The sequence below is a fragment of the Pseudopodoces humilis genome, chromosome 2 (genome assembly GCF_049639895.1).
Source record: "Pseudopodoces humilis isolate 2021_Gansu_Grassland_sample_001 chromosome 2, ASM4963989v1, whole genome shotgun sequence".
NCBI lineage: Eukaryota > Metazoa > Chordata > Aves > Passeriformes > Paridae > Pseudopodoces > Pseudopodoces humilis.
Genome location: NC_142201.1, coordinates 26,270,546 through 26,291,967, shown reverse-complemented (window position 1 = coordinate 26,291,967; position 21,422 = coordinate 26,270,546). Strand labels below are relative to the sequence as shown.

The 21,422-nt window shown below is 41.9% G+C and overlaps 1 protein-coding gene across 1 annotated transcript in view; it reads left to right on the top strand.

The window, feature by feature from the left end:
• Positions 1–21,422, top strand: part of SH3RF3 (SH3 domain containing ring finger 3) — a 92,449-nt gene that overhangs the window by 26,708 nt on the left and 44,319 nt on the right. The window contains exons 4-5 of the mRNA XM_088051279.1: positions 3,140–3,508; positions 18,301–18,401. Coding sequence (XP_087907405.1) covers positions 3,140–3,508; positions 18,301–18,401 — 470 coding nt within the window. The remainder of the gene's footprint in view (positions 1–3,139; positions 3,509–18,300; positions 18,402–21,422) is intronic.

Sequence of the window (21,422 nt, the reverse complement as noted above, 5' to 3'; positions counted from 1 at the left end):
AAACTGAGTGAGAAAGTTGAGTTCTGGTATTAGAGATTGTCATAAGAGCTACAGGCTTCCAGAAATGTCAAATTCCTGACACTGACTGTGGGTCAGAACTTTCCATTAAGTTTCTCATCTGGAAGCAAATATGCCTGAAGTTAGATGACAGACACCAGAAAGCAATGTTTGTTTACATATTCAGAGTTCAAAATAAGAAAATTGCAATCATGTTTATGTTTAAAAAGGTTTCTAAAAGTTTTTTGTGAAGAGGAAGAACTGTTTGCTTTTACAAAGTAGTAAGCAGACTTTGCTCTGGTATTCATAGCCTATTTGGGAAGTACTTTCGAGCATTTGTGGGCAAAGCTGTTTAAAAACAGTCCTCTACAAAAATAAAGTCATAAAGCTATAAAGCATTTTTTATCTTAGCAGACCAAAATAATTTTTTCCCAGTTATTTCAGGAAGCCTCTGACATTCTTAGAAGTACATTAGCTTGACTGTTTGGGGAGGAGTCTTCTTTCTGTCTTTAATCTTCTACCAATACTGAGATTTACTTTTGTTTATATTTTTTATCACTTCATGTTTAGATGCTTGCTCTGTTATTGACATTTCAACTAGATGCTGCTTTGAACAAAAAAGTAAGGGATTTTGTTGTTTTAAAAAGAACAGATTCAGTGTTAAATTGGATTCCAGACAGTGGAATTTATAATCTAATTCTTACAAGAGATTCAGAGCTTGATATCAAGAGCTGGAGCACTTTATTGTACACATGTAACACGTTGTAAAAAAAGAAGTTTTAAATTCTTTTTTTTAAAACTCTGCTTTTTCCTATCTCAAAGAGTTAAAATATATTCTTTTTCCTCTTACTGTTGATTAGCAAAAATTTCCTCACTCTCTGCTGTCAAAAACTCATGCATATTTGATAGCTTTATCCTTTTCTCCTTAATATTTCAAGTAATTCAGCTAGACTATCTTCATCAATGGGGTAAGCGGAGCTGTAACACCTACTTAAGGGAGGGGAGCCATCTGGTTTCCTTGCAACTTGGAGCCTGCTGGCAAATATTAGGTTGTACCAATTTAGAGCATGATGAAGTGGGAAATAATGGACATTTCTGAAGAATCTGAAATAGGATCAGCTGTTATCGGCAAAAATTGGCAGGTGCAGTGCACTATGCTGGCTGTAAGCGTGGTCTCAAGTTGGAGAGTGCAGCTGGGAAAATGACTTGTTAATTGAATGGTTGCAGGACTCCCAGCAGCCATGAAAGTAGTGGAGCATCATTAATTGGAGGCTCTTGGTTGACTTAGTGGAAGCTGTCACAGAAAGAAGGATCCTGCAAGTTGAGGTTTACTTTCTAGGTGTTAGTGTGGTTTTTGCCTGTTACACTGAATGAGTCCTCATGGAGTCAGAAGTGCTTTCAAACTCAGAATGACTGGCCTAAGGCTAGCAACACCTATTCTTTTATTTACAGTGTGGTAACAGTGGTTGGGAGTTATAAAAGATATGCAATTACATATTTGTTTAACTGCACATTTCTTCTGTTATCTTTCCCTTCCCTCTCTTTTTCCCTTTTATTTTCACTTGTGTTAGGGTTCAAAATTGGCTTGGAGCAGAATTTTTTTTTTTTTTTTTTTTTTCATTTAAAGCCTTGGAAGACCTTGTCCTCAACTGTTTTTTGGATGCTGCCATAATTCATAAAAGTAGTTATAGAAAAAAAATGGCCTAGTTTTGGTTCAGAATAGTATTACATACACCTTTGGTTTATGTGGGTCTCAGAATAGCAGTGAATGCAAAAGCATGTGTGCATTAGCTGTGGCTCCCTTTTTCATATGTTGTTTTTATTCATTAAATGCTAACATATTGTGGTGCATCCTAGTTTAATATAAAGGTCTGTTGGTAAAACATGGCATTTTCCATCAGCTGTTAACATCCCTTGAGGGAAGATGTATTGGCAATGAGTGCTGTGCAGAAAGCACTGCTGACTTCAGAGTGCACTTCTTGTGTCATTAGTGACGGTAGCACCCCTGTGCACCTAAAATCTCTCCAGGCGTGTACAGTGTAGCTTCCCTGGATGAGTTATGAAGGATGGGAGGTACGAGACTTCAGTGACAGTGAAGGAGATGACATGCCTCTGGCCTGCATAGACACGAGGTCATCTGTGAGTGTGGATTGGATGAGGAACAGTGGGCTGAAGGCTGTCCTGAGCCTCCTAGTGCGGTGTTCGTGAGCTGTAGGTCAAGTGTTGAACCCTTCAAGAGAACTGATGAGACCCCTTTTTCAAGCTGAACCTGAGCAAGTCTTCTAGTGGCCACCAAGCTCTTCCAAAGTTAGGTAATACAGTTAGGGAAAATGCCATCAGTTTGCATCTGCATTTGGATAACCTATGTTAGGTGGGAGGCAGGGAGATGAAACTGGGAAGATTTGGTAGCTGTACTCTTGACCAAAATGATGTGTGGCAAACACCAAGCACAGGCTTGTGATGGAACTGCGAATAGCAAACCTTGATCAAGAGGCTCCTGACTCCTTCCCTGGGCTCTGACTCAGCAGCCTGGGACAAGCTGTTTTGGGGAATGGCATTTTTTTAAATGGTGTAGCTTGATATGGACAAATTCATGGTGCCTGATTCTAGCTTAACTCTTCTGGATGCTTACTTTGCCTCTTTTGATCTTTCTGGCATTAACAAGTGGATGGATATAATTCACCTGGCCCCATGAATCAAATAAATTAATAGACTCATAGAATCATCTAGGTTGGAAAAGACCTCTAAGGCCATCCAGTCTAACCGTTAATTCAGCAGTGCCAAGCCTACCCCTAAACCTTGGTTTTGAAGTGTCATGTCTTTTAAGTCTTTGAAATACCTTCAGGGACAGTGATTCTACCACTTTCCTGGGCAGCCTGTTCCAGTGCTTGCCAGCCCTTTCAATGAAGAAATTTTTCCTGATATCCTATTCTAAACCTCCCCTGGCACAAAACGAGGCCATTTCCTCTTGTCCTGTCAGTTGTTACCTGGGGAAAGAGGCCAGCCCTCACCATGCTACAACCTCCTTTCAGGTGTTTGTAGAGAAAGATAAGGTCCCCCTGAGCCTCCTTTCCTGCAGTGGAGGGAACCTTATCACTCTCTACAACTCCTTTTTTATCTTTCCCTTTTCATCCCCACACAGCTGAATGAATCTGCCAAGCAGCTCATGGAGATGGACAAGACATGCTCGGCTGCCGCCTCGGGCTGTGACGTGCCGCTGGCGACGGAGACAGTGGCAGTGGCAGCGGCAGCAGCGGTGGGTCTGGCACCGTGCTCCACGCTGGCCGGCGCGGGGGCTGCCGGAGCGGCCCAGCGGCAGGTGGAAGGCAAGAAGAACGCCAAGAAACGCCACTCCTTCACGGCCCTCAGCATGACGCACAAGTCCTCCCAGGCTGCCAGCAACCGGCACTCCATGGAGATCAGTGCCCCTGTCCTCATCAGCTCCAGCGACCCACGGGCAGCTGCCAGGATTGGGGACCTGACCCACCTCTCCTCCAGTGCCCCAGCCCAGGTAAGGTGGGGTGCAGGTGGGATTTGGGCATCCTTAGCAGGTGGCACACCCTTACGTCACCTCTTCCAAAGTGGCTCACCCTCACATGAACCTGTCACACGGTGCTGTCATCCTGGTGTGCCAGTACTTGGCATCTGCCGTTCCTATCCTTGCAGTAATCAGTGGGCAGTCATGGGGAGCCAGAGGATAAGGCCAAATTGGATTCACAATAGTGCAACACTTTAAAAAACAAAAAGCAATCCTACAATTTGTTAGAAGTAATGCAACTGTTGCACCAGGTTCTGTTGTAGAAAGGAGTAATTTTGAGTGATCCCGTTACCCTGAACGTATCTGTTACTCTGCAGGGTAGCAATGTCAGTATGAAATTCACAGGCTGGAGATAAAAAAAGCTTTTTGGAATAATTATTTCTGTACAGATCACTGGAGGATGAGCAAATGTGCTGTACTTTGACAAGTGTTGTACCCAGCAAGTAACTGCTGTTCAGAAAAACCGAAGGGGTTTTTAAACCATTACACATGCTGAGAGTGCAGCCCTCTCCATCCTTCCCTCTCTCAAAGGAGGATGCAGAAGAGCATCCTCCCAGACATCCCCACAGGTCCCAAAAGGAGCTTCCAAGAGGCTGCTTCTGGGGTCCTTGCAAAAACAGGATCTAAACTCACCAGGAGTGCACTGAAACCCATTGCAATTGCCTGCTGTTACTATGGATAAGGAAATCCAACTGGCGACTTGCAGCTTGAAGGTGTAGAAGAGAAGGGAGGATAGTCACAGTCCCAAAGCTTCTCTGCCTCAGTCTTCCTGCCCAGTCATCTACACAGTGTGTGTACAGATTAGCCCCCACAGGTGGTTTATAGTTTCTCATAGTCTGTGCTGCTTCTAGTGCCAAGATAACCTCAGCATGACAGGGTCTTCCCACACATCATGCCTCTACTGAAAAAAGCCATCCTTGCCCTTTTCTTCTCCCTGGACATCCATGTTCTCATGCAGGGACAAACATGGGTCACTTGCCAGCCCTGTGGTGGCCCATAGTAGGAAGCAATCCATGTCACAGCCACTGTCCATGCTGGTATGCCTGTAGATGGCTGGGAGAGGGACAAGCAGCAAATTGTAGGAGCTGCTTTGGGCAGAAATGCCTGTTTATGTCCATCTCTAGTGCTGGTGGGTCTCCCCTGTGAGGCCAGTGTGGTGCACCAGACCATGGGGTCACTTCTGATAGCTGTGCCCTGCTGTGACCCATGACATGAGCCCCAGGCCCCTGCAGCACAGGTTTGCAAGAACACTGGGGGAGGCAGGGTGCCTGCATGCACACCACCAACAGCCAAAACTATACTGAGAGGACACTGCCACAGTGAAGCAATACTCTGCTTCTGCCTCAGCTGCTCATCTCCCTCCACTGCCCATCCACACGTAGGAGCCAGAGAGACAGCTTTGTCCAACTGTAATAGCACTCATTTTCTTCCACATGCCTTTTCCAGGAAGGGTTTCTTTGGTGTGAGGTCTTCCCCGACTTTCAGCCCCCAGAAGGAGGGTGAAGGTGAGGATATAGCCCCCATACAGGCGGCATCAGTGTCAAGATGTACTGGGACATCTGTCAAGGAGCACAAGCACTACACATGAGGGAGTGTCCCAAACTTGTCAGTTAAATGGCACCCAGGTTTTTGGCACCAAGAGTGACACATTTGGACTTTATAGAGACAGTGGCTTTTCTGTTCCTGAGCTAGTCAAGAGAAACACAACACACGCCCTTTTTTTGTTAGAGTTATGCTGAAGACTCATTCTGAACTAGTAAACCACAAAAGTTATACCATGAAACAAAAAGTGCCTTGATTATTCTCCCATGTTTTAACAGAACAACTGGTTTGTGAAACCCCAGTCATTTCTCAAATAATTTTGTCACTTGCACACATGTGATAGAGGACAAGAAGGGCCTGATGTTCCTGGTGACAAGCTATGATTATCAAAATCCAGCCCACAGGAAGCTTGGTTGGGTTCTTTGCAGCAGATGGGAAGACATATAATCATTGCCATGGTCAAAAGTTCATCTAAGGCTGGGGTGTAATGAAGCCCATGGTGGGAGCAGGTTTGGGGAGTGGTTCTGCCTCAGGATGTAGAGCCAGTTTGCAGACAAGGCAGCTGAGCACATGCCTCTATCACTGTTGGTCAAAACTGTCTTGGCCAAAATCCAGGCAGGGAAGAAGAGTCTTGGTGGCTCAGATCAACCTTAGTGAAAAGAAGCTTCCTTCTGTCAAAATGTGTCACCCCAAGTGACACCCCAAGTGTGGCATTTACATATATCTCTGCTTTTGGGAACCTTGCTTTCTAATTTGAGAGATTTAAACTTTTTCCTTTGAAAACTTTGCAATGAATGTGGATCTATAGGGGGAAAAAGTGGGGCTGAAGTTTTTACTATGTTCTCTTGATTGTAGGAGCAGCCTTCAGAAAAATGATTGTAAGATTAGCAATAAAATCACAAGAGCTACAAACATGAATTTACCTGCTTTTTAAGCCTTCTTAGTTAGGTCTACAAAAAATACAGAATTTAGCTCTTACCAAATGTACATTACAATTACATAAGCTATACTTATGTAACTATTAATCCCATAATAATAGGGGTTACATTTTAATTTAAAACGTCAGAAGTTCAGTCTCTTCTCTGCCATTTGCTAAGACTTGACATAGCTCTGAAGTAATTAATGATGCTTCAGCCTTAGACAGAATATCAGTTCAGCACTTTTCTTTTATTCACAAGGCTGAACGCCAGCCAGAGTAGCATAAACAATGGGCCCCGTGAGCTCTTACATCAAGGTATTCAGGGCAGTGAGAATCTTGTCTTCAGATTTTTTGCTCTAAAATGCATTTGCCATTTCTAAGGTAAATGCCCTGTATGTCTTGTTTAGGGTTTGACATCTTGACAAATCTGCAAACTGATTCTACTACTGCTTCATAAGTGTTCAGGGGCATTGCTGAGAGCATGGGCAGGTTAGGAAGGCTGTGCATGTAGCTGCCAAACTCACCAGTGAGCTCTGCTGCAGTAAAATGTCTCACCTTTTCTTTCCTCACTTGTAGATGAACCTCTCTGTCCTGCATGTCATTGTCACAGCCGTTGAGTGGTTCTCTCTGTAACCATCTCATGCCCTTGCTGGTTTGCAACAGCAAATTCAGCTGAAGCTTATTTCTTATAATGGGAAACAACAAATTTACAGGTTCAGTATCTAGCAAATTTTTGTTTTTTTTTTTTAACTAGAATGTAAATTTGTTTTATTGTGTTGTTATATCCTATCCTTGAAATTTCCAGGCACTTTTTCATTGCTTATTTAATAGATCTCTTCATAAAAAGAAGTAAAGGAATTTTTTTCAGTTTAGTATGTATGAATTTCTCTGGAATGTATCAGGATTAGCATTTAGCTTGCAGGAGGATTCTACATTTTGAAAAAGTTCAACAGAGTCTTATAGCCTGTCCTTTGAACAAGCAGAATTCAATTACAGGAGTTCTTGAATGGCATCCAGTCCTCTACCTCAAGGCAACCGGCTGGTGCCCAGTGAAACAGCCTCCTCAAAACAATCATCAGTTTTCCCTGTAGACCTGAGGCACCTGCATCTGGAGCACCTGCTTTCTCTCTGCTGACATGAGAAGAAACAGAGACACCTAGGGCTTACTGCCTAAGTTATTGCAGGAACTTAAAATTTAGGTGCTAATTTTACATGTTTCAGTAAATGTAGCACATATTCCACCCCTTAGAACTTATTTCATGTGTAGTGCTTTATTCTTGTGGCTTTTGTCAATTCTTGTGAATTGAAACCAGACTTCCACACTGAGCTGACATGTTTTTTTGTTTTTATGAGTCGTTAGACTATTATAAGCCTCCAGGAGGGCACAAATTTCTGCATATTGTGCACTGACATGCAGACCAGACTATGAAATCATGTTTTGAAAGCAGTTCTGCATATCATTAATTTAATAATGGAAGACTGCTGGCCTTCCATAATGTGTTCATTGTTCTTTAAGCAGAACCAACTCAGCTGTTTTCCAAAAGCCAAGATGTATTTTGAAATGAATGATGGTCTTAGAAACATCTTCACTGACTACAAACTTTGGGATGCTTGAAAGGTAGAAGAATCAACTTGAAGTCACCCCAGCTGGATAAAATAGTGACTGGAATTCCACAACAGCCCAGATATAAAGCATTTAATTTAAAAGAGGCAATGCTGGAATCCTAATTTTACCTGCAACTAAATTTGCTTGTATGCTTTCTGCTGCATGCTGAGCATCACTCATTAAATGTAAGATGTCCAGCTGAAAGGTAATAGTGTCTGTCCATCATGCAGAATGTCCTATCATACTGGCAAAAGGAATTTTTATTGAAGATGTAAGTAGTGCTGCAGGTCTGTGACGGAGTTGAAGCTGAATTAGGTTGCGGGTGCAGAGGAGTGGTTCGTAACTGAGATTCCTTGGGGAGTGGGGAAGGTCCCCTTGGACAGTAATCATGCCCAGGCCTCAGATGGCTTGTCTTGCTTCCATTTTCACCCCTTATGAATTATTCGTCCCTGCCAGTTGAAAAGGTCATGGGTCAGTACTGCTCCAAATCCCCTGGATTTTGACAGAAAAAGCATCTCATGAATAATGAAGCATGGCTTTGTGCACACCAGGGTAACAGCTGAATGAGGGAGAAAGGATCCTCCCTGTGAACTTCTGTGTGTGTTTTGAACAACTCATCACCATGCACAAGAAGTCAATCTGTATCTGCAAGTATTAGTACAAGCTCCTAACCAGAGGACACATGTTCAGGAAAAGCTGAGAACAATGTCTTGCACGCTCCCAATCCCAAAGAGTGACAGTATTTGAAATGAAAAATGTTCCTTGAGGTGTCTTGCTATATAAATCATTTGGAAGTGTGTCCTTATCAGTTATTTAGAAGTGCTGAATTTTAGCTGAGAAAATGTAATAGCAGAACTCTGGTTGAGCCTTGGCTGATAACCTAAATGTGCTGACCATGAGAGGCATACAGATTATACCTAAAATACAGACACTAAAATTGAACCTTGAATTGTGAAGTGCACAACAAGCTCCGAGAAAATAAGTCAAATTCAGGTATTTTTCAGCTTTGGCTTGGAGTCCAAATTTTATCCAATTTGCTCTGCTGCTGACTGTGAATGACAACTGACTGAATACAAGAGCAAGACAGGTGAAACCAAGGGCAGCTATTTCAGGAGGCAGCACCAGTCAAAATGGCAAAAGAGAAGAAATATTGGTCCAATCTGTCTTTTTGTAATTTAGATCAAAATATGTAATGAAAAATGCATAAGAGCTTTTGCTAAGGTCTAACATAACCTAATTATTTTTCTTTGTACATTTCCAGTTCTATTTATAGCTATTTATAATTGATTCCAGACATTGCCTATTCTAAGTAAGTGTATCTTTTGGGGCGGGAGGGCAGGTTTTAGGTGGGAAGGAGTTAACTCCTCTTAAACAGAAAGTTGGGGGGTTTTTGCTTTTTTTTTTTATTTTTATTTTTTTGCTACCAATAGGTCTCTGAATATACTCTGTGCATATTGGGATATATTACATTATTTGTCAAAACTGTTGCAAATGAAGCTCATGAGCTGACTCAGTCTATGGACTGATTACATAAGGTACCAGGAATCCAGGTCAAAACAAAATTGTCTTTAGGGAACTACCAGGTTAGAGACCATGTCTTCTCTTTATCCTGTCACAAATATATTTTGAAAGATTTTTCAAGAACCACACAAAACCTAATTTTTTACAAGAGCTAGGAAGAGAAAGTTGTGCTTTAGAAGGGATATTGAACTCTGCATGAAATCCCATTGCCTGTAAAAGAAAAACGGTATTTTTTTTCCAGATGCTTCTCAGGGTAGTAACCTGAAAACATTTTGCCACTGAAATAATATTTGCACATAGCTAAACTTGAGGCTTTACAGTACCTGCCAGTCAATTACTGGTTTGGAAGTCTCAAGAGCAAGTGAGACACTGTCTTGGTATTTACCCCATACTGTAAACTCCTGTTCATCTGGCACATGCTATGTTTACATGTATGACATTTGAGCAGAAATTACTAAAGTGTATATTTTCCTCTTTTTTTTCACTTGGAGGGTTTGTTTATTTGTTTACCGTTATTTTCTCCCTGGAGGGGGACTTCCTACAGGAGGCATTGCACAGGATCCTGATGAGTATGTTGTAGTTATCAGAAGGACAATTATGAGTGTGGGATTAAATTAACATCTTTTACAGGTCAAGCTTTCACTTGAAGCCTTCCTGTGTCTCTGATTTTTTGTGTTCTTTGATCCCAGAATTTCAAGACACTATTTACTACAAACCTATTTAAAACCTTGTGGTGGAGAGCTATACCCTGAGTATAGTCTGAGAGAAACAGGCTGAACAAAATGTAATTCTCATGATGCTCATCACATGATACTTAATTAGTCCTCATTTGGGGGAGCTGAGAAGCTGTGAGCCAGAATAATCAGTGCTTTTATGGATGGTAATGCCAGACGAATCTTCAGAAGAAAATGACAAAAATGTTTTTTTTTTTTTTCCTTTTAACTTTCAGGCATCATTAGATTGCAGGATAGGGGAAATGGAAGCTCAGGAAATTAGTTTACTTGACTTACCCAGCTCTCTGCATAGCTCTATGAGCTACCGAGAGAAGACATGGTCCAGAGTTTTTGGTCTATCACAAACCAAAATTAACCAGGGCCAACCTGGTCCTAGAACAAGCTGGCATAATACTCTGCCTCACCTTCATCCACAGCCACAGATACTTGCAGGTTTTAAGAACCCCTCAGTAAATCATATAAATTTAGTTCCAGTTTTTGCAGGAAGGAACTCGGTATTTATGCAGCTATTTATGCAGCTGCAGCTGTTATCCTGCACATTTGTTTGTTTTTCACACACACCATTATAGAAAAAAAAAAATCTTCCTGTAGAATTGATAAGTCCATTTCAGCCCCCACTTTGATAATTAGCATTTGATGAGGCTACTTGATCTTGCATGTAACACTTTTCATCAATACTTGGTGTCACTATCATGCATTAAGTGCTAATACATTATTTCTAGGAACATTAAGGTTCAGAATGATCGCCACAGTCATTGTTTTATGGAGTCAGCAAATTAGAGAAACGAGTCACAGGAATCTTAAAGACCATTAGCCTGTTTTTATGATATTTCCAGAGGATGGTAGGTCAACTTATGTGAGTTGAATGGGTGTTTTTCTCTTATTTTAAAGTAATATTAAAGAGAAATATAAAGTAAGCTGTAAATATGCATTCAAGACATTAAAAGAATTTTTCCTGAGACTTAATGAATGTGGTAAGTGCCCTGTGGTGAGAGTACTGGATTTTCTTTGAAGTCAAACTGAGAATTCTGGTTGGTGATTTTCTAGATGATAAGAACATTCATCTGATAGCAACAATTACTTTTCAGTGAAGGCTACTGCAACCTGCAATATCACTGTTCCTAGCTTTATCACTGTCTTTTTGACTTCTATTCCGATCGAAGACTGAGTCCCTTGCTTCTGCAAGGCACTTCACTAATCCCTACAGGCACCATGTCTTTTCAAATTAAACCACAAATGTGGTCTTAAAGTACTGGTGAAAATCTAAAGTAAATCTTCAAGGGAAAGAAAAATATCATTTATGCTGGAAGTCCAAACCAGTAATTCTTATGCTCCCATAAAAGTGTGGATGGGAAAAGAGAAAGTGAATGAATTTGAGATGTTTCAGCCCAGATGAGTAGTTTGTCAGTTATATTTGGGGTGAAGTTGTGTTTCAGTGGTCACAAGGAAGCTGTTGTGTTTACCGAAGAAAAAGCAAAAAGTCCTTTTAATATTACTCTCCAGCCCATGAGTACATAATCACCTACTACAGCAGAGTAGCTGGTGATGAAAACAGAGGGCACAGCATGAGCTGGGAGTGAAATACTTGTCATGCAGCACTGTTGTGCCTGTGTGTATAGTTTGGGGGTTTTACTGAAGATTTTGCCTTGCACAGTACAGGTGGTGCTGCTGTGCTACCAATGGGCACAAAGAAGGAGAAGTTAGTGCAGAAGGATCTGGAGGTGGTTTTGAGCACACATTTGTGCAGCTGCTTTTCCCTGCTGGCTGACATCTGGGTCTGTAGTGTCCAGAGGAAAAGAGATGGTGCTGTTGAGCTGAAACAGTGGTAAGTGGTGCTTGGAGGATGCCAGATTGGAGTGGGAGCATGAAGAAGTCAGATTTGGCTATTCATTGGCCTAAGTAAATGGGATGAGAGTTGCCAGTGTCTGGTTCAGAAAACTGCATGCCACCATGAGAGTAAACAGCCTCCTAATCAAGAGGTGTGCACATGTGATCACCCAGGTCACCTCTGGAAATTCAATGGTCAAATGTTTAAAGACATTAAAGGCTTATAAGGATAGAGAGGAGCACCAAATGGTATTTTCAGAAGTGACTCCTATTACTTATATTGCAGTAAAATCTTTGGGAATCAGGCAGTGAAGTACTTAATGCCACCCTGAGAAAACTCTGCAAGGTGCCTGTTTTTATCAGTAAGTGCCTACGTGCCTCTTAAAATCCTGGCTGTCAGAGACATCTCTTACCCGTAAGGCTTTAGCAGTGTCGAGTAGCAGAGACTGAAGAAGGATTAAGACACAAATGCTGCATTGTTTGAGCCCTCCCTGTGTAATATCTGTGCATGTCTCTATTTGTGTGTCTGGTGCCACACAAGGTGGATCACATAGAGACATGCCATCAGAAAGCTAAGATGTGACACACAGACTTCCTAAAAGGTATCAAAGCAGAGAACAAGAAAATCAGAGCATTGTCTTGGATTCCCATTCCCCTGAGCAGATGAAGAGGAAAGGAGGACATGTTTAGTACCTTGTTCCTTAGATCACAGTAGCAAAAGTACAACCTGGCTCCAGGGCTAAATAAAGAAGGAAAACAAACTAAGTCCTACTACCAGCTGTGATGGAGAAAGGCCTGCTGTGTTCTCCAGGAGGATTATTGGTATTACTGGTAACCAGAGAGATGCACATAAAATTGTATGAAGAGTAGAAAGATAAACTTCCAACACAGGTAATCAGAAATATAAAGAAATAGGAGATTATTCTTTTGCAAAAATCAGTCTCTTCAAAATCTAATTGTAAATACTATCTTGCAAAATAATCTAGCAATATTGTATTTTATAATATGAGCTAATTAGGGATACGTACAGGAGACAACAGGACCTTGAAAGAGTCAGTTTAGAAAGCCTTCACCAACTGTGTCAGGGACTGCAGTTTAAATGCAAAGCTGGTGAACATTCACATGCATACTAGCAATTAAGCAGCCACCAAGAGAATATAGCAAGAGAAGGAGCACAGAGACACATGAAGCTGCAGAGCAGAATATTTCTGTGACAGTAAACATCAGGATGTGAACAGAGGAGCTGAATTCAATGTGTGGAAGGCCAGTAGGTCCTGTGGAGTAAAACTTGATGATGAAAAGCAGGGTCATAGACAGACTGTAAAGTACACAATCATGTCAAAGCCTGTAGGGAAAGCAGCTAAAGAAAAACCAGAGCACAATCAGGAAGCAGGCACTGATTTAGAGTTTGGATGTATAGGATAGTAGGCTGTACAAAGTGGCAAATATGAATGGTTTATAGGTGCCAGGTTGGCACCAGATGCAGTAATATTGGAGAAACCAGATATAGGCAAGAAACTGAATGTCAGGTTGATAGATATATATAGAACTGTGGAAACTTCTTTGGGATTATTCAAGGGAAGAAAGCAAAATTGTCATTCATCAACAGTGAATGGCAGTTACATGATTTCTTAATCCCTTGGACTATATGTTAGGAAGAATATAATAGAAAGGACTTGAAATCATGCTCTCAGTAATATAGAAGACACAGAAGGCCCCACTGTGAGTGCAAACAGGCAAATAGATGATGCTTTGAATGCTGCTCTGTTCTCTTGGCCTGAACTCATCACTCTGCAGAGTCAGTCAGGCTCAGCCCAGGGCGCCTGCAGTGGCCAGTCCAGGCTGGCTGGCTGGCTGTACCTCTGCAAACTGACTTTGCTGCAGTGTGCAGAGGGAGGACCATAGGAGCTAAAGAAGGGTTAGCATGTGAAAGATGAAGCATTGGTCAGCTCCCAGAGCTGGATATCATCACTACTAGTGGAATGAGTCCTGTGATTGGAGTGCTGGCACCGAGGGCTACAGGCTTCAGGAGTAGGCAGGACAAGTGAGAGGGACATGTGGCACTGTAAGTAAGGGAGAGGTTTGATTGCACAGCCCTTAGAGTTAGTGATGATGTGGTGAAGAGCCTCTGAGTGAAGACTGGGGGGAAGGAAAACAAAGCAGATGTTGTAGAGGGTGTTTACTACTAATTGCCCAGTCGAGATGTATTCTATAGGCAATTAGGAGAACTCTCTGGATCAGTAGCCCTTGTCCTTATGGGAGATTTCAACTTCCCAGACATCAACTGGAAATATCATACTTCTGTGACAAGTCTTGGAAATTCTTGAGGCTTAGAGGAGAAAACTGCTTGTCATTCATACTTAGTGAGCCAACCAGGAAAGATGCCCTCCTGGACTTGCTATTTGGGAATAGAGAATGACTTATGAGGGATGTGACAGTAGGTGGCTGTCTTGGCTACAGTGTTCATGAAATGGCTGAGTTTAGAATTTTTACTGTAAAGACAAAAAAGAATGGCAGAGTTGCTTCTCTGGACTTTGTCAGAGCAAACTTAATACTATTCAGGGCATTACTTAGCAGAGTGCCCTGGGAATCTGCTTTTAAAGGACTTTGGAGTCCACATGTGCTGGTCAGTCTTTAAGATTCACCATTGAAAAGCACATGAGCAGCCAACTTCACCATGCTGTGAGTCAAGCAAGCAGAGCAGAAGACCAACTTGTCTGAACAAGGAACTCCTTGTGTAGGTCAGGAGGAAAATAAACTGTATGGCCTCTGGAAACAAGGTTAGGCTTCTCAGGAACCTGAGTACAGAGCTGTGGTTCATTTACACAGGCAGAAGACATGAAAGGCTGAAGTTCAATTAGAGTTGAAACTGGCCAGTGTTGTTTCAAACAACACTTTCTTCAGATGAGGTCTAAAGAAAATATTGGGCTGATACTTGGTGAAGGTGGTGAATATTTGATAATACTTGGTCAATCTGACTAACAGGAAGGAAGAAAAAGCAGATGCATTCTATGCACTTTTTGTCTCAGTCTTCAGTAGACCTTCAGCTTCCCAGTCCCCTGAGTTGGAGGACCACAAATATGGGAACAGTGACTTTCTATTTGTGGGCACTGGAATTGTAAGGGACCAGCTGTATCAGTTGAATGTCCATGGGGCCTCATGGCTTCATCCAAGTGTTCTGAAAGAGCCAGTGAATATTACGGCAGGACCCCTCTCAGTCATCTGTCAAAGATCTTGGAGGTTTAGGGAGATCCGGCTGACTGGAAGCTTGACAGTGTTACTCTAGTCTGAAAAAAAAGGCATGAGAGAAGACCTGTTAAGTTAGACTCAGTTTCTGGAAAAATTATGGAGATAATTATACTGAATCCTACTGAAAGGCATTTAAAGTATGATACAGTCATAAGGAACAGTCAATATGGGTACACAAAAGGGAAGTTCCATTTAACTGGTTTGATAGTCTTCTGTAATAGGGTCACCTGCCTAGTGGATGAAGGGAAAGCAATAGACACAGTTTTTTCTGGATTTTAGTAGGGTTTTGATACTGTACCTCAGCATCTTTCTGGAAAAGTTGCTCATCCATGGAAAGAGTGGACTTGTGATGCACTGGGTGAGAGCTGGCCTTTGGCCAGGATTGCAGTGAATGGGGCTACAGCTGGCTGTTGACATATATAGGTGAGATATATATGTATATGTATATGTATATATATATGTATATGTATATGTATATGTATATGTATATGTATATGTATATGTATATATCAGTGATCAGGATGCAGGAGTTGAATGCACCACTAGCAAGTTTGCTGATGATACCAAAGTGGGAGGTGCTTTTGACTTTCTTGAGGAACAAGATGCCTTGCAGAGGGATGTAGATACACATTGGAGCATTAGGCGATGATTAATGGGAGGAAATTATTTAACCATTCAAAATGCTGGATTCTGATCCACCTAGGATGGGGTAATGCCAGCCACAAGTATGGACTAGAGAGGAGTGGCTCAAGAGCAGCCCTGCAGAAGGGGATCTGGGGGTGCTGGTGGGCAGCAGGCTCAGTGTGAGTCAGCAGAGAGCGCTGGCAGCCCAGAGGGCAAAGCCTGTCCTGGGGGGCATCAAAGAGAGCATCACCAGCCACTCAAAATTATCCTGCCGTATTCAGTGTTGAATGGTCTCAGGCCTCACAGGCCTCACCTGGAGCACTGTGCAGTTCTGGGCCCTACTGTGGAAGGAAGATATAAAGGTTCTTGAATGCATCCAAGGGAGGACAACAAATCTTGTGAAAGAACTGCAAGGAACAGCCTAAGAGGAGCAACTGAGGACACTGTGCTCGTCTAGTCTGGAGAGAAGGAGACTGAGGGGTGACCTCATCATTTTCTACAGCTTCCTGAGGAGGGGAAATGGAGAGGGAAGTGCTCAGCTCTTCTCTGTGGTGTTCACTGACAGGATGCATGGGAGTGGTCCTGTGGGAATGCCCCACAGGACAGTCAGACTGGACAGTAGGAAGCATTTCTTTACTGAGAGGGTGGTCAAACTCTGGAACAGGCTTCCTAGAAAAAAGGCTGATGCCCCAAACCTGTCAGTGTTTAAGAGGCATTTGGACAATGTCCTTAACTGGTCAATCCTGAAGTGGTCAGGCAGTTAGACAGTTGTTGCAGGTCACTTCCAATATAAATATTCTATTCTGCTGTATTCCATTCTGTCCTATTATATCCTTTCCTTCTGTGATCTTCTCTGCCTTTACAGTTGCACCCTGAGGCTGTTCATTCAGATCTGTTTTTTTCATGGGGTAAAATCTAATTTTTTTTTTCTCTAGCAAGGAAGGGTGGGGACTGATGCATTTTCTGTTTTCTTAAGAGACAGTTTCTCTAGTCCAGAGCAGGCATATACAGTGGTAGAACAATATGAAGTGTGAACTTCTTACTTTCTCACTTACCTCTTGGAAGAGGCAGCTGCCAGGTGTCTCAGCCCAACATGTTCTGCAATCCCTAACCCAATTAACCAGCTCAGCATAACAAATGAGGGATCATTCTCCAGCTATCCCTAAATTTCTTAGTGGGGTGGTGTGTTTTTTCTGTAAGTTGATACTAGCTCACTGACGTGACAGGCAGTGCTAATAAAGTCTCAGTCACAGCGCTGGAAAGAATGGTTTTTACACATAGGACCAAGAGCTGCCTGGATCCTTTTTTGTTTGAGCAAGCAGCCAGATAGTTAGATGAAATAATGAGAAAAAGGAGATGTACTTGTCAATACAATTTCATGATTAAGTGTAGATGTTGGTGAGAGATGAGACATCTTGCTGCTTTTTGCCAAAAGCTATGGAATCACAGTGCAGTGTTTCCATGTTTTGCTGCACGATTTCCTGATGATACTGTGTTCATACACAGCAAAGCAATATAGATCAGCAATGCACTGTCAAGACAGAACACTAATAATTATGTGGTTTCTTTGGAATGAGGTAACCTTGAAATCCAGTAATTAAGTAGAAATGTGTGTCTTGGTTTAACTATGTCTTGGTTTAATTCAGCGTCATTTTTAAGTGCAAAAATTGTCCCTGTGTTTGTCTTCCAAAAACCAATATTTACTGTTTGTTAGATAGAGTTTGAAACAGAAGAGCTGTAGTGGAGGCCTGGGAACTTCTCAGAATCTTTTCTCTGTATAACACACTCTGCCTGACCTTGCAGTTTGTGGGTATTGGTTCCCATTTTGTAGAGCCATTCTGCATATGGACGTGCGTACAACATATGGTTAGGCTTACTAAATAAACTTTTTAATCAAGTAAACCACTACAAGTCCCATCAGCCCAGCTCTGCCCTGTCTGCAATGAAGATCTGTTGCTACAGGCCTTGGAATTAGTTCAGGAGACGTTTCCAGTCAGGATTCATTTTTGACATAGATGAATGAGGACTTTGGTGAGACAACTCAAAAAGAGATTGCCCTGCATAATTCGGATAAGCATTAGGCTTTGAGAAATGAATTATTACATTTAGAATTGCCTTTCACATTAATAGCTGGAGAAGATCTGTCCAGCTGTCTATATGAGAGTGGAGATTTATTTTCTGGGGTAAAAGTGGAGCAAACTACTTTCTCCATTCAGAGGAAGCTTTGGGTTGGGCAGTCACCTTTTTTTTGAAGGATAGGAATATTCCTGATGATAAAAAGACTGTATAGAAATGAGACTGTATTTTGGCAATTGAATAGTATCTTCTTTTCCAGAGATCCATAACCATTAACCAAAAGAGTACCAATTTAAAAACAAGTTTTTGAGGGGAAAAGGTTACTTTTATCAGACACCATTACCACTGCAGAGATGCACATGCTGAGCTGACTTTACAAAGCAGTTAAGTAGTTTTACATTGTAAAACTTTTAAGATGTGCATACACCATACAACTAAAATTTCTCTGACACGTACTTGGAAATCCTGCTAATCCTTTGTGTCAGAAATGTATTTTTTGAAATTGTAAGGCTAGAATATGCGTTTTTAATGCACTATCATGAAGTTAGAAAAATCTAGGAATTAATAAAATATGTGATTTATTCTTCTATGCCTTCACCCCATGGCAATTTAGGAAATGATGGGCTTCATCTTAAATCCTTATATGTTCTTCTTTGTGTATTTTCAGGATTCCTCTTTGATTGGAACAGCTACAGTGGCTGGTCCCAGGACAAGTGCAATAATTGGAGATCAGGGAACACCACCGAAAGTCCAGCTCCCCCTCAATATGTAAGCGTATGTGTGTGTGCATGTGTGTGCTTGAAACCTGAATGCCCAAATCTCACCTCAGTTGCATTCTGGGAAGAGAGAGATTGCAATTTCAAAATTGAGGCAGCCCCTGCTGAAATTGAAAAATTAATAGTGAAGGGCAAGACTTCCCCCTTTCTGTGTGAGCCCTTTTAGACTTTAATTATTATAGCTGTATGGATCACTGTGAAGCAAACTGAGTACCTCTGAGCAACAGAAAATCTTCTTTCATTTAAAAATGAAAGACTCTTAAAAAGGTGTAGTCCCACACAATCAAACACCTGATATATTCATGATTAACCAGAAAAAATGGCCCAGTGGCACTTTTTTGGTGCCATCAACAATGAATGAATAAAAGCAGTGAAGGAATTTCATATTTTTGGCATATGATCTTGTTGAATAGTGCAAAGGATAACAGAAAGTTCACAGAACAAAAAGAGTAGACTTCATAACAGCCAGTCCCTTCTAGCCTGGTTGGTTTATCTGATACTTGTCTAATTAACTACTGAATCCTTTCCTCTCAACACATATACCTCATAAAAGCAGGACAACTACACGCATACACACACACACACATATGCACATCCATAATTTTGGATTTTATGATATGGCTAAAACAAGGTCTGAATTCACAAAATCCTAAAAATAATAGAGGAGATCTTATTTAAGAACAATAGGGGTGTTGGATCAGAACCAAACAACAGCTATCTTCTTAGCTATTTATTTGAGATCTTTATACCTGAGGGATGCCACACATGGAATGCCCCAGTGAGGTCTCATCATCACCTTGCGTGGCCTGTGTGGCACACAGTAGGGCACATGTTTATTTCAAGCTTTGCCCTGACTAGGAAGTGGTAACTGGCAATATTTGAAGTACCTAGTTGCTGAATCAGGACATTTTCCAGTTCTCTGGCAATGTCCCTGACTCCATGCCTCAGCAAGCCTCCCCTTCTCCCTCCCATGCTTCTCCTGTCATCTCCCTTGTGAAGCAGCCTTGTAATCCATTCTGTCATTCTGCACTTGTGAGCCAAGTTCCAGTCAAAGAGGATGCATTATTTGAAAGCTCAAGCAGTAGGGAGGTGCAACTCTAGACAAAGCCCTGGGGCTTCTGTGTTATAAGTGGAGTCACAGGCAACTACCCAAGGCCAAGAACACTTCTCACTTACACCTTTTTTTAGGGAACTTCTAATAAACATTTTGGGTTCTTCTAGGTCCCACTCCTGACCCTTACCCTCACTGTTTCACATAGCCCAGAATAATCTGATACTACATTTTGCAAGATTTCAGATTGTTGTTTTAACACTTTCTTCTAGGCTGTACAGAGTTAGCTGATGAAATTTCACACCTAAAATCTAAAGAACAGTGAAATGTGTCCAAATCCAAAGACTTTGGCTTAAGGCAAAATCATCCTCAGCAAACTGAACCACTAGACCCGATTTCCTACCAGAGGAAAAACCTGGAAACAAATTCTGGGGATGGAATCTGCCTGCAATCAAATTGTTTTCAGCCATGGATGAGAGCAGGCATCCCCCCAGCTCTCCCACAGCTGCCTCCCTGCCAGGAATGGAGTTTATGTGGACCCAGAGGGTGGGCTGCAGACCCAGGCTGGGCCTGTCACTGGGTTCGGAGTACCCTGTGCCTCTGCAACTGGAGACACCCCCCCCCCCCACCAGGGATGGGCATCCTCACTACCCCCCCCCCCCCCCCCCCACAGGAGGTGGGATTGCTGGTCCACAGAGAAAGTGCTGATCACTTGTGTTGTCCCAGGGTCACCCTATATGGTTGCCACATACAAGCTTTCATCATTTAGACATACAGAGATTGGTCTGTTTTGGTGTGGTGTCTGTGCTGGGCTGCTGTATACCTTCTTTTAAGTCTCTGCAAGGATTTCAATACTCTATCCAGAGGATGTTTAGGCTCATTGTGATATTGGATATTCAGACTTATTGGTAGCTGATTTGAGGGAATCTGCTGGGTGAAGCTAGTAGGAGAGAACAAAAACTAATAGGAGATCTGGAGATAGCTGCAAGGCACAACAGCCTATGATCCACTTTAAGGTTATTTTCCTTGCACCTTCTTCCAGAATCTTCACCTGTAAATTACATTATTACATGTAGTCCCTTGGGGGAAAAGGCTATCTAAAATGCTGTATCCCTGACCCCCTGCTTTACCCATAGCTTCTGAATCTGAGCCCTATGTAAGCAGCAATTTCAAAAGGGACAGTCAAAGCCACACTTTCTGCTCACTTGAGTGAGTGCAGTCTGGCACTTCCTGTTATGTCCTTGCAGAGCACAGTGCTGAAGGATTAGCATTGAAGTATGCAACCTTATTTCTTGTCAGGGTGATGCATTTTAATGTTCTTCAGATCATATGTAGCCTCATGTTTTCCATCAGGTGAACAGCAACAGATCTTCTCAATACCACCTGATTATATAGGCTAAAAAAAGGATGCGCAGGGTGGTTTCTCCCATCTGTTGACTAATGAAATACAGTTTCTGATTAGGTCTTTGTACTCCATGCACGTGGTAAACAGAGCCAGGCACATCAGCCTAAGATTCCCCAAGGAGGTTTTACCAAATATTTCATATTCTGCTCATTACCACTGTTTATTTACTACCTTCAGAACAAAAATAAGTAAATCTATGGTACAATAAAGAAGTAGAATCAAGAAAAATAACAGGATTTATTCCTCAATTATAGTTCCTGGAGAGCAGAAGTAAAAAGTCATCTATCATTTTTATTAGCTGAAAATCTACAATCACAACTGTTATACTTTTTATTTTTTCTCTGGTTCACTCCTACAAGGTGAGCAGCAAGCCTCTTCTCACCCACCCGAGCCTAAGAGCATTCTGCTGCACTTTGTAGTGTAAATGCACTTTCTCTGTTTTCCCATTTCTCTTAATCTATCTTTACTGCCTGTAAATCACAAATAAATAAAAAAAATCTCAAGAAGGCACAACCTTGATCAAGAATTACCAGAAATCCCTTTTTGCATCTGTAGAA